The following is a 12,141-nucleotide window of genomic DNA, read 5'->3' on the forward strand; positions in this document are numbered from 1 at the left end:
TTCCGTCTGTCTGTGGGAATCCGTGCAATGGGACTAATCAAATCTCGAACATTCGCCAAGTGCTAGTGGAACACGCACATTGTAATCTGTGTATCTAAAACACCGGTTTTCGATGCGTCTTTTGCAAATTGCAATAGTGCATTGTACAGTTAGTAAAGGATTCCAGACGGTCAAAGAGAAAGTTAACACCCACCTGCGCCTTTCCCGCTGGTGGTAGGAACTGACAGGCCACGAAGTAAAAGAAAAAATAATAATCTTCCTCGTCCTACGTTCGCTCCGCCACTCTCAGATATCGTGCATACCGTACTGTGCCCCGTAATCACGTCTGCATAATTATTATTATTTTTAGGAATGAACTCCTTGAGCCTCTTGTACGGGCAAAATAACACATTTGTGAAGAATCAACACAATTACATAAAACGAATCATCAGATACAGTAATGATTATAGTACAGAGTCTGTCACTCAGTAGGATCACTGCAGGTTCACTGGATGCGTGCCTCAGCCACCACTGGCACAGCAGGGGACTCAGGCACGGCAGGAGCAAACATGCTCCTTGAGCCACGCAGGCACATGGCACCACAACGCACCAGGGCAAACCCAAGGCGGAAGCGCATCAAGGAGATAATCTGCGCGTATGGCTCCTTGCTCTTCTCAACCAGGAGAGAGGCGATCCGCGCGAAAAGAGCATTGGCATGCTTGCCATAGCCACCAGAAGCAGAAAGCACAACGGGCACGAAGGAGGCATGCTCGACTTCGCGTACTCGCTCTTCGTACTTCCGGCGCTTTTCCTGTTCATGGCGTCTGTAGCTAGCAGCGACTCCAGAGAGGGAGGTGGCACGATTCGAAGACGCAAAAGGGTTGAACACCCGTACATCAATGAAGATGCGCTCGAATCGGCCATCCCACACACCACTAGCAACGTCCAGCCGAGCTTGCTCCTCCGTGACAGCTGTGCGATGGCGGAAGGCCTCTCCGGTGACGGGCTGGAGGTGGGGTTCCACCGTCACGTTATGAGCACCTTGTTATGTCGCAGCGTCGGGAAGCCACTAAACGCGCACGACAGGGCGTGACTCACATTCATCGGCTTACTGCACACGCAGAGGCTTGGGAGCCGAGGAGGTGTCCAGCCGTACCGGAGGCACAGGCCATTCCGGAAATCTCCCTTGGTGAGTGTGAAACCGCGGCGGCTGAGGGGGCGGCAGGTCAGCCAGCTGGATGCACCCTTTTCTGAGGCCAGGTCGAGAACAGGGGCCAGCTCCCAATGATCCGAGCGAAGGGCGTCAGCCATAGACTTGGACGCGCTCCGCTTCTCGGCACGAACCGTCGCCTTGACCGTCCGGAGCTGAGTCAGAGAGTCGCCAAGAGACGACTCCTGCTCCAGCAGGCAAGACACGAGGCTAGCCGTGATCCTTCTGGCTGGCTGCGCAGATGGCACCTCCTCGTCAATGCCTCAAAGACCGTTACCTTGTCGTTCACACCAAATCACCAACTCAACATCACTCTTAACGGCACACCCCTAAAGCAAGTCAAAGAACACCGTCACCTTGGAATCATACTACAAAACAACCTCCAATGGAACTTACATGTCACGCACATAATAAACAAATCCAAAAAACTCCTTCACCAACTTCGTAAAACACGAGGCCAACTTAACACCCCCAGTCTGCTCGTAATCTACACTGCCTACATTCACCCGGTTATAGAGTACGGCAGTCTCGTGTTATCCAACACCACCCGCACACAGAAGGACCAATTAGAACGCGTTCAGCGACGAGCAGCCCGTATCTGCTTGCGGATCCCCCTTTTTGCACCAGTCCATCACAGCTCACTTCTTCATCATCTCCAACTCCCCACATTAGTCTCCCGGCAACTCTTACGACAGGTTACTCTTGCCCACAACATCAAGTACATCTGCGCTCCCCTTCACCTGCAACAGCCTCACCTTGCACGACCAATCACAGAGCAGCCATATGCACTACGACACATGAGAACATACACATTGAGAACATCACACACATGCCGACACACCAACTCACCCATCAACCTGTCCCTTCACAATTTCAACCAACTACCTCCCGACCTGCGTGAAACAAATAGCAAGCATGCGTTTAAATCAATGGCGTCTGGCCTCATTCTATCATCCATATGCTCCTGTAGTAGCTCACACTGTACCCCATCGTAACCCCATCCCCCTGCGATGTGTTGGTTTCCTTACTTGCTAGACTGATTTTATATGATTCTGGACTGATTTGAATCATATCATCTTCCTTATTGGCCATGGGCCATCGTGGAAATAAAGAATAATAAAATAATAATAATGGATGAGGCGTACTGTTCAGCCATTGAACAAGGGTTTGCCATACCCAGTCCCCCAAGCCGGCAAGGCAGAGAAAGTAGGGAGCGAACAGTTGTCCCAGGTGGAGCATAATTATGGTGTTTTGTTTTTGGTTTTTTTGCAAAGAACACAAACCCGGCTCGAGACAAAAAAGAAAGAAAATAAGAACAAGAAAGATAACAGAGTTGCATGCAGGGAGAACGAAGAAACGACTAGAACACAGAAGTTGTTGGTTGACAGAACAAACAACTATTGAGTCGGGTCTGACTACTAGTATCCACTAGCGCAGCTGTGTAGGTGGGGCGATGTGGACTCCTCCGACCAAAGGTCTCGGTATCTTTGCACACAACGCGCACCAGGGGGGGGGGGGGGGGGGGGGTTAAAAAAAGAAAGAAAGAGTTAGGCCATCAGGTAGTATGCTAGTCTGTGGTGGACACGTCGACAGCAGTCCCACAAGTTTGCTCGAGGAGGTACTTGTACACTGCTACTTTGAAGCGTTGCAACGCTGCCTTGGATGGGGGAGCGTTCAGGATGGCAGAGGGTAGAGCATTCCATGTTGTGAGTAGGCCGAACGGGAAGGATCGGTGTGGGATGTCAGGACTTGTTGCGGGGAGGGGGTTTGACAACTGGAAGGCATGGGAGTGTTTCACTTGATGTTGGTGGCGGGTTCTGGGGCGGGCGAGCTCAGGGGCAGCAGGTGGCAGCATGTCTGTCAGCTGGGCTGGACCGGAAATGTAGTGCAGCTTGAACGGGTAGCACAGTCCCGAGACTTGCAGACGCACTGATGAGCTTGGGAGCATGGTCCCAGAGCCAATGCTGCGCATACACCGTTGCTGGATGCGGTCAAGCTTCGCGAGGTTGGACCGGGCTGCGCCTTGCCAGACTAGGGGAGCATATTCCATGGTTGGGCGGATGAAGCCTTGTATACGCTCAGGCGGCCGTTGCGGTCGAGTACTGGGCACACCTTTCCTGAAGAAGCCAAGGCGAAGGTGTCTGTATTATTTTGTTTCTGTGGAGCTCTCGGCCGGGGTTACAATGAAGCCTAGACTTTACTGTAGCCTACCTGTAGGCTAGGCTAGGGTCGGCAAAGCCGCCCTGCCTCACCCCCATTCAGCATGTCTCGTCGCTGGTGGGCTGCTTTGTGCCCTGGCGTGTAGCTTTGTATTAAAAAACATTCCGTGTACGTGTCGTTACTACGCAGGGTATTTTGATTAGCAATGCGTCCAGCAAGGAGATATTATCTCAGAGTCAACGACTGCCAACGACTTCCAAAAATACAATGGACTGCATGACCCCTTCGACCCTTCGCATAATGTGCATTGTAAAATCTGTACATCCATAATGTAGCCGGGCGGTACCACGGAATGTGTTGACGTTTCCAGTAGCCTACGGACATGCTCATAAACTGATGTAGCCTACAGGAAAAACTACTTAGTAGATCGATTGCTAGTAAACACATTCCGCGATGAAGTAGTACAGGACATGATAATGACATAATGTAGACTGTAGTGGACTCTTGGCACAGGACTTATGAAGACGATCTCGACCAATCAATAGCCGAGATTGCGAGAGATCTTTCGAAACATCTCATCGAGACTGAGACTGACACTGACTGTAGACTGTCAGTCTGTCGCAACAAATAACGCGAGGGGTCCACTGGAGATGCGATGTACCACGGATCACCTGTTATAAAGAATGGTTAGAATACAGAAGGAAACAGACTGAGAAGATTTCGGGAAGGAATTTTAGGTGGGTCAAGGGCGGGACAGCAGAACCAGCCTCGTGTGCGGAACAGTGCAAAGATGCAGAGGACTGTCCAAGCGTGGCTCCTGGTCCTGTGCTTGGGATACGTCCCGACGCTCGTTCTCGGTGAGTATCGGTAGTTGGACAATGTATTAGTATTGTTTATGTGAGAGGAAAGACGACTGGCTGTAAACGCTAGCCTAGATCCGGAATGAGGGCTTGTGGATCCGGGGATTTACTTCGAGTCTTGTGCCGGACGTGGACAATTAATAATACTGTGGTCATATGCTTTGAAGTACATGATTATAGTTCAATTCCAGAGTTTGATTCCAGAGCATTTCATACTGTCAGTGTCAACTAACTTCCGAATTCTTGGCTCTCAACATACCCATGGCTGGCATAATATTTACCAAAAGTCGAAAAGTGTGCACCAAATCACATTATTCTGAACTGTGCTGTTTTCTCTGTTCACTAAGAGAAAGACTGTCAGTGTGTCATAGCATGATGCACATTCCAGCGTACACAATCCGATTGTCGCAATATTACAACCTTAGTCTTCTGAAGAAGGGCTGAGGCTTCCTGCAGCTTCATCTGTGAAAAGAATTCGGGTGGACACACCCATTCCCATAGCGCTGCATATTCTTCTGAAATACATGTACACTCTGATCCATTGTATAGACTTGTATAAGCTACCAAATTTCGGCTTAACCGGAACCCCGCCCCTCTAGAGATCTCTAGGTTGTTATGGAACTTCAGTCACGCAGGCATGCACGCCAACTCGACCAACAGGCAGTACGAAAGTAATTAGTTGTTATTCAGGGAAGAACATTTCAGAGAGAGAGAGAGAAAACAAGTTGAGAGCAAAACGACAACATAAGAACTACTGATGAACTCATGGCAAAGAGTTCCCAAAAGGCAACTGAGTACAGCCAACTCAGATGCATATGGATTATCGGGCTAGAGCGATACTGAGTGCGGTGGTACGACTTCTACGCACAGCACTCAAGACTCGCAACAACGCACTATACCGGAACTAACGATAGCATGATAAGACTGAAAGCGTGCATACAGCAAGCAATGCAAAACAAAGGAAACGCGTCCATGCATCGTGTGCAGCAGACCACGATGATTGATGAAAGGGCAAACTGTCATACTGGGTGAAACACTACCCATGTAGGCTTACAGCATGATCAATGAATAGTGAAGCAATAGACAGATAGATAGGTTCAGTTATATATACATTACACCTCTCCCCTTGATGACATTAGTCACGGAACCGCTGAGGAGGACGGATTGCAGCCCGTCGACGAAGTCCGTAGGCTTGGTCAAGCTGCGGATCCATGTCGATTTGGATGATAGCAGGGATGTCATCACGATCATCAGCAGAGTCAACATCTGCATCTGCGGCAACGGGGTGAGGGTCGAGCTTGATCAGGTCGACGTTCACTACTTTCTCAGCATTGCGACCACGTACAGGTTCACACCGTCGAATCACCACAGTCGAGGGGGACAGAACACGAATGACTTGCCAACCAGGTTCATACATCGGTAGACGCTTCTGGTGACGGTCAGGACGGCGGAGAAGAACGTGATCACCAGTGTGATAGACAGGCACAGTCTCCTCTTGGATGCGATCAGCGTCGGATAACTCGGATTCCACGAGGTCGCGCAGTCGAGCACACCGAGCAGGGTGATCCCGAGACCAGTTGCTGCCGTCATTCTGCTGCGCTGCGCGGATGGTGGCAACAGCCATGGGCGGGGCCACGGCGGGATTAGTGGTATCACCAGCGACAGCACACATGTCAGACTTGGCACGGCAGAGCTTCAACCATGGAGTGGGTACTCTTGTCAGCCGATCAGCCAAGTTGCGTTCAGAGGGCACCCATTCGACCACGGCAGACAGGCCGGTGAGGCGGACAAGCTCGTCGATAGCTTGCAAGCGGCGTTGGACGAGCACATCGTACAGACCGCTGGTCTTGACATGGCGGATGTCATGCAGCAGGTTATACAGCCAACCATGTACGGTCTTGGAGTCGGTCAGGAGGCGCACACTCGTGAGGCCGTAGGCGGTGGCACGCTGAAGGCCACTCATCACCGAATCAAGTTCGGCGACATTGATGTGCGTACGATCATCCTTCGGATGCAGCCAGCACGCATCCTCAATAACATCTGCACCGCATTGCACCACAATTCCGGTGGCAATGTTGGATGCGTCGCACCATACTGACCATTGTGCGGCAGGTGGAGCGGACCAGGCACCGTGTACCGGATATTCTCCTTCAACGCGACCAGACAGCTCTTGGCAGAGGCTTACTACTTCTGGTGGTACCTTGGCGTCCCAGCCTCCAGGAGTGAGCGAGTCAGCCAATCTCTTCAGGTAGCTAGTGTATGGCCTGAGCCAGGAGCACACAGGATTGTGACCAAGCAGGCGACCACACCAGCGGAACACATCGCGCTTCATTGGGCTCGCTGGGCAGCAGAGGTCGACATCTGTGCGTCGTCGCCACTGCAGGACGTCGTTCGAGCTGTGAAGCTGGAGACCAAGGACGCGGGCTGATCGCAAGCATTCAGCAGGTTTGGTGGGTAGGCCAAACTTCACCATCTCGTCTTCCACCGTGGTGACGAGATCATCAGGCACAAACAAGTCGTCAACATAGCTGTCTACAGTAGGGTAGGGGCCAGTGACGTACTGTACGATCAGGCTCATCAGCTTTGGCGCAATCCCAAGGCCGAAGCCCATGCGCATCATGACGTACGGCTTACCCTTGTAAATGACGGTCTGGAACCTCGCCAGCGACGGATCAAGACGGACCTGCAGGTACGCCTTCCGTATATCCAGGATGTGAAAATTGTCACCAGCCTGTCGCCAGCTGCGCAGCTTCTCACCGCACACAGGGGTGTTGCACCCAGGGTGGTTGCGGATGAGCTGGTTCAGCCCACGGTAGTCCAGTACAGGGCGAACCGGTGTTGAGGCCTTGTGCTCTTGGCACTTCGCAATCAATGGGAGGATGGCGCCCGGTGGTCCGTGAACATCCGCATCGTGTGGTACCAGCCAGCCTTGCTGGATCCAGGCATCTACTTCAGCATTGAACTGCAGCTCCTGATCGGCGGTGAGTTTGGCGCGGGGATATTCGCCAATCCCTGACCCAATCGGTTCAGCAGGTGGCATGTCGTCCCTCCAGTGCCACTTCATGCTCCAGTAGCCGGCGGCTGCATTCCAGTGCACCTCACCATCATCAACACTTAGTGTGACATCGTCACCAGAGTGGTTGACCGTGACGTGGCGGGACAGCTTGGAGGTGCGAGCAGTACTGTCAGCTGGCTTAGGTAGCACATCAGCGGCAGCACTAACAGCAGCAGGCACAGCGGCACAGCCAAATGAGACGGACAACAGACAGCCGTCAGCGTATTGCAGGTGCATACCTCCAGCGCGGGTCACTACATCGTTGCCGACGACCATGTCGGTGTTCAGGACACTCAAGTCTGGGACAACCAGCACAGATACGGCAGTCAGTAGGTCCAAGTGCACAGGTCCGTCGAGTCGACGGAGGTTCAGCAGGACGCTACCCAGTATCTTCAGCGATTCACCGTTGAGGGCGAGCATGTTGTCCGGACACTGTTCCATGTAACGCAAGCCATTGCACTTCTGGAGTGCGGCACGGCTGATGAGAGAGCGCGTGCAACCAGTGTCCACCACAGAACTCAGGCGAGTCCACTCGTCGTGCTTTTCGCGGCAGGCATCGACGTACACTCGGATAAGGGAAGACGATGATGTAGTCAGGGCCAAACAGCAATCGGTTTTTCCTCCTGGCTGGTCAGAGACACCAGCAGACGCAGTGCCCCGTGTTCTCCTGGTCGGGCAGTCTCTCCGGATGTGGCCTAGCTCGTGACAATGATGGCAACGAACTCGGCTGCTCTTTGAGGAAGATGGGCCTGCTGACGAGCTCTGCGTGGGGGGTTCCCGGTTCCCAGCGCGGCAGGTCTTCTTGACATGCCCAGTTTTCCCGCACGTGTAACAATACAAAGACTTCGCTGGTTCGGTGGCAGCAGCGCCAATGGCATGCGATGATGCAGCGCTTTCAACCAGTTGCAAAGCGCGAACCTTCTCTGTCACGTCACTGACGGAGAGGGCCTGTCCAGCACCCTGCAAACGAATGTCTCGCGCGAACGTCGGTGGCAAGCCGCAAATCACCTGCTCCAAAAGGACCGGGTCCTTGTCGTCTGTAATCTTGTGGCCAGCTAAGCTCAAGTGGTGCTTCAGGTCAGCAACGTAGCCGTCCACAGCCTCATCAGGGCGTAGGCGACGGGACAGGAACTGCTGATAAGAATCAGCAGGTGCAGGCGCGAAGGCCTTTTCAAGTAGCGCTTTCACGGTTGCCTCCTTTTTCCTGTCCGCCTCCGCCATGGACATGAAGACTTTGAACGCCTGGCCATCTAGGACCAGGGGCAGGTGCTGCATCCGTTTTTCCTCCGTGTCCCACTTTTGGATATCCGCCAGGACACGGAACTTCGACCAAAACGTCTCCAGGTCATCTCCTTTTCCGCGGAACGTCCGCAGGAATCCATCGAGTTTCAGCGACATTATTTCCAAATCAAGGCCCACCACCAAGCGACAACACAGTCGCACCAGGTATCAGCGGGTTTCGGTACCAGATGTTATGGAACTTCAGTCACGCAGGCATGCACGCCAACTCGACCAACAGGCAGTACGAAAGTAATTAGTTGTTATTCAGGGAAGAACATTTCAGAGAGAGAGAGAGAAAACAAGTTGAGAGCAAAACGACAACATAAGAACTACTGATGAACTCATGGCAAAGAGTTCCCAAAAGGCAACTGAGTACAGCCAACTCAGATGCATATGGATTATCGGGCTAGAGCGATACTGAGTGCGGTGGTACGACTTCTACGCACAGCACTCAAGACTCGCAACAACGCACTATACCGGAACTAACGATAGCATGATAAGACTGAAAGCGTGCATACAGCAAGCAATGCAAAACAAAGGAAACGCGTCCATGCATCGTGTGCAGCAGACCACGATGATTGATGAAAGGGCAAACTGTCATACTGGGTGAAACACTACCCATGTAGGCTTACAGCATGATCAATGAATAGTGAAGCAATATACAGATAGATAGGTTCAGTTATATATACATTACAAGGTCCGCCTCCGAAAAGGTGAGGAATGCCTGGTGTTTTTTCTAAAATATTTTGGAAAGGACCTCTGGATGTGCAGTTCCTTGCACGGGGGGGGGGGGGGGGGCTTGAATTGCTTGCCAAAATTAGCTTAGCAAACTCATTTGTTCAGTCTGCATTTTTTTTGAAATGGATATCGTTAAAATATATGAGTTTGTGGCTTCGGCAGCCAAGGTCATACTCAAGCGGGATTCATATAAGCTTTTTTGCGATGCGACTGCCGCGAAACCGGGAAATCCCCAAATCGCAGCCATCTCGCACCCAACGCAACTGCCGCAACTGGGCCATCGCAGAAGTTGAGCTTGGCTCTTGGCTCAACTTTTGCGATCCGACAAGCGATTTGGCGTACGATGTTGACCTTTCCTACAGCAAAGTTGTACAAAGGTTCAAGAGTTGCCTATAAATTTGTACAAGTTGTACCAAACCGCGCGATTACCATGGTGATGTAACCACCTGCATTGAACTTCGCGCCAAATCAGCAAGGCGTTGTCGCATCGCTGACTTCTTCTGCGAATGGTATTTCGCGAGTTTGCATCACACGCGTCCGTCGCAGATCACGTCGCATCGCGTGTCGCATCGCAAAAAAGCTTCTGCGAATCCCGCTTTAGGCTTTCCCCAAATCGGCCTGTTTTTTATCGCCTATTCGGCTTTTTGCTCAGCTCCAAAATACATCAGATTCGGCTGCAAAATCCGCTGCAAAATTGGAATATATTGGAAAATCAGGTAAAGGAATTGCTGGCATATTGGCTTCAAAATTGGTGAGATATTGGAAACACAGCTCTTCTAGATGGAACTGGCCACAACTGTACGTTGTAGTGTAGTATTTTTACTAATAATGATCTTCATAATGGCTAATGTTTGTTTGAGAGGAGGTCAAAGGACACGAGTCACACGACCTCAACGCACTAGTACTACAAGTACTGAAGTAGAGAGCTCGAGCCGTGGTCATGCTTGCAGCAACATCATTCGCCCGTAAGCGCACTTTGCAACATTTGGTAGATTTTCGGCGATTTTCGAAGGAACCCTCCAAAATCGGCGAAAAGCTTAGCGATTTTCAATGAGTCTCGTTTTCTGCGAATTTTTCGGCCGATCGATTTGAGGAAAGCCTAGTCATACTAGAGAATTTGCTGATTTCAATGTTGGAGCTGGTACTTTTCCTGTCGACTGAATTGTCGCTTGACTAAAATAATTATAACTTCCATGGTACAGGATAAGCCCGTTGAACCTGAGATTAGGAAAACCTGCAAAAAAACACTGCTCCCTGCATAATGCATAGTGTTTTAGGAATTCACACTTAGTATAGTTGAGTTTGAGCGAGGTGCTGAAGTAAGTTGGTGCTCAGAGACACAGTCATCTAGTGCTCTCTAGGTCCAAATGTCATCAGGCATGAAAGCTTACAGAGGCGCTTCATTTCAGTGTGACCAACAACACCCTCGTCCTGGCATGTGTTCTTCAAGTACTACAAGTACAAACACAGTTACATGCACTGCAGACCCTTGGTCATTCAAAACGTCGTCACCTCCCCCCCCCCCCCTACCCCCCCCCCCCCCCCCAAGAACTCAATGGTTGCATGCCAGCTCTCACTACCTGACTGATTACTGATAGCTGAAATGGTTTGTAACATTATTTGTATTACGACTATGATTTACGCATGTCGTTGTATTTGGTTCTTGTCTGGTGGAGTCCAGTGTCTGATGTCATATATGGTCTAGGTGTACGCGCGAGTATGGTGTGATGTGTGACGTTTATGGTATGTGGTGCATGCAGGAGTACGCGTTGTCAGAGTGTGAGGATGTGCTTCCGTCTGTGTGAGAGTGACTGTCAAGTGAATGCAGTACATGCGCAGTGCTAGTTTGGTCTGGGAATGAGAGTCGTGTGTGATTCGTCCGTGGTCTGGTTGTCTTGGTCTTGGTCATGTGTTCTGTACGTATTAGTCCCTGATTGGTCGTCACGATTTGTCCTCGGTTTATTACTGCTTGTTCTTTGTTGATCCTCTGAGTCTTTTCCCGGGAGTCTTTCCCGTCGTCGTTTTCTGTCTAGTCTTTTCGTCTCTCTCTCCTCCTGCGCCCTCGTCATTTCTTGGTATAATATAAGAGTATTGAAGATACAATCAAGAGTTTGCGTTGTTGTGTGGCGAGGGCCAGGGGGAGAAGCATTTCCGTTACAGTGGCGCCCAACGTGGAGACTGGCTCGAACCTGATTCTACTTCTCCACAAGTAGTTTATGCTCGCCGTGGTCCTTTCGTTTCTCCTTTCAGTTTTGTCGACGTGTGGCGACTTTATTATTTTTATTTCGGCAAGCGGAACTGGTCGTTCATCAGGCTGGTTCAACCTCGCGCAGCACTACAAGCAAGCCTCTTTCCCGGTGAGTCGCTACCAGTAAAGGGTTTGGTGTTTGCAGTGTGCGTATATTTGCTGTCAGTGCGCGAGGGGATAGTTGTGTAACTGTTTGGTTTCCTGTGATGGTTTGTAGGATTCTCGTTTCGGATCCAGGTTGAATTTTTTTTTGTGAGCGTATGGTTTTGTAATTATTGTGTTTCGGCATATGGGTTTCTCTAGTTCGTTTGGGTGGGCGTCTGATCATGGTGAGCCACGGTCTGCCTGGTGGTCTGCAGGGATCCTGTGTTTTGTTGTATCGGTTTGCCTTGCGGGTGTTATGGGTTCCGTGTGTTGTTGGTTGGCCCTTGCGCGCCCCAGTCGGTCCCTGCCAGTTTTTTTTCTCGTTTTTTTGCGAAGCGGATGTAGTTCCGTGTTTTTCAGGTTCAATCCCTGTGGTTTTTTCAGGTTCAATCCCTGTGGTTTTTTTCAGGTTCAATCCCTGTGGTTTTTTCTCTATAATATTATTTGCGTAATGGCGGCCATAGTA

At 50.9% G+C, this 12,141-nt stretch overlaps 2 protein-coding genes across 2 annotated transcripts in view; one reads left to right on the plus strand and one right to left on the minus strand.

The window, feature by feature from the left end:
• Positions 1–4,041: 4,041 nt before the first annotated feature.
• LOC135805113 (multiple epidermal growth factor-like domains protein 6) overlaps positions 4,042–12,141 on the plus strand; it is a 40,517-nt gene continuing 32,417 nt past the window's right edge. The window contains exon 1 of the mRNA XM_065319112.1: positions 4,042–4,206. Within this exon, the coding sequence (XP_065175184.1) occupies positions 4,140–4,206 (67 nt within the window). The 5' untranslated portion in view covers positions 4,042–4,139. The remainder of the gene's footprint in view (positions 4,207–12,141) is intronic.
• Positions 4,825–9,194, minus strand: LOC135805112 (uncharacterized). The gene has a single exon (XM_065319111.1). The coding sequence runs from the start codon at positions 8,660–8,662 to the stop codon at positions 5,345–5,347; it is 3,318 nt and encodes a 1,105-aa protein (XP_065175183.1). The 5' UTR covers positions 8,663–9,194; the 3' UTR covers positions 4,825–5,344.

The sequence above is a fragment of the Sycon ciliatum genome, chromosome 1 (assembly GCF_964019385.1).
Source record: "Sycon ciliatum chromosome 1, ocSycCili1.1, whole genome shotgun sequence".
Lineage (NCBI taxonomy): Eukaryota > Metazoa > Porifera > Calcarea > Leucosolenida > Sycettidae > Sycon > Sycon ciliatum.

Excerpts from the sequence above, each read along its gene's own strand:
- LOC135805112 (XM_065319111.1), bottom strand. The coding sequence starts at position 8,662 with ATGTCGCTGAAACTCGATGGATTCCTGCGGACGTTCCGCGGAAAAGGA.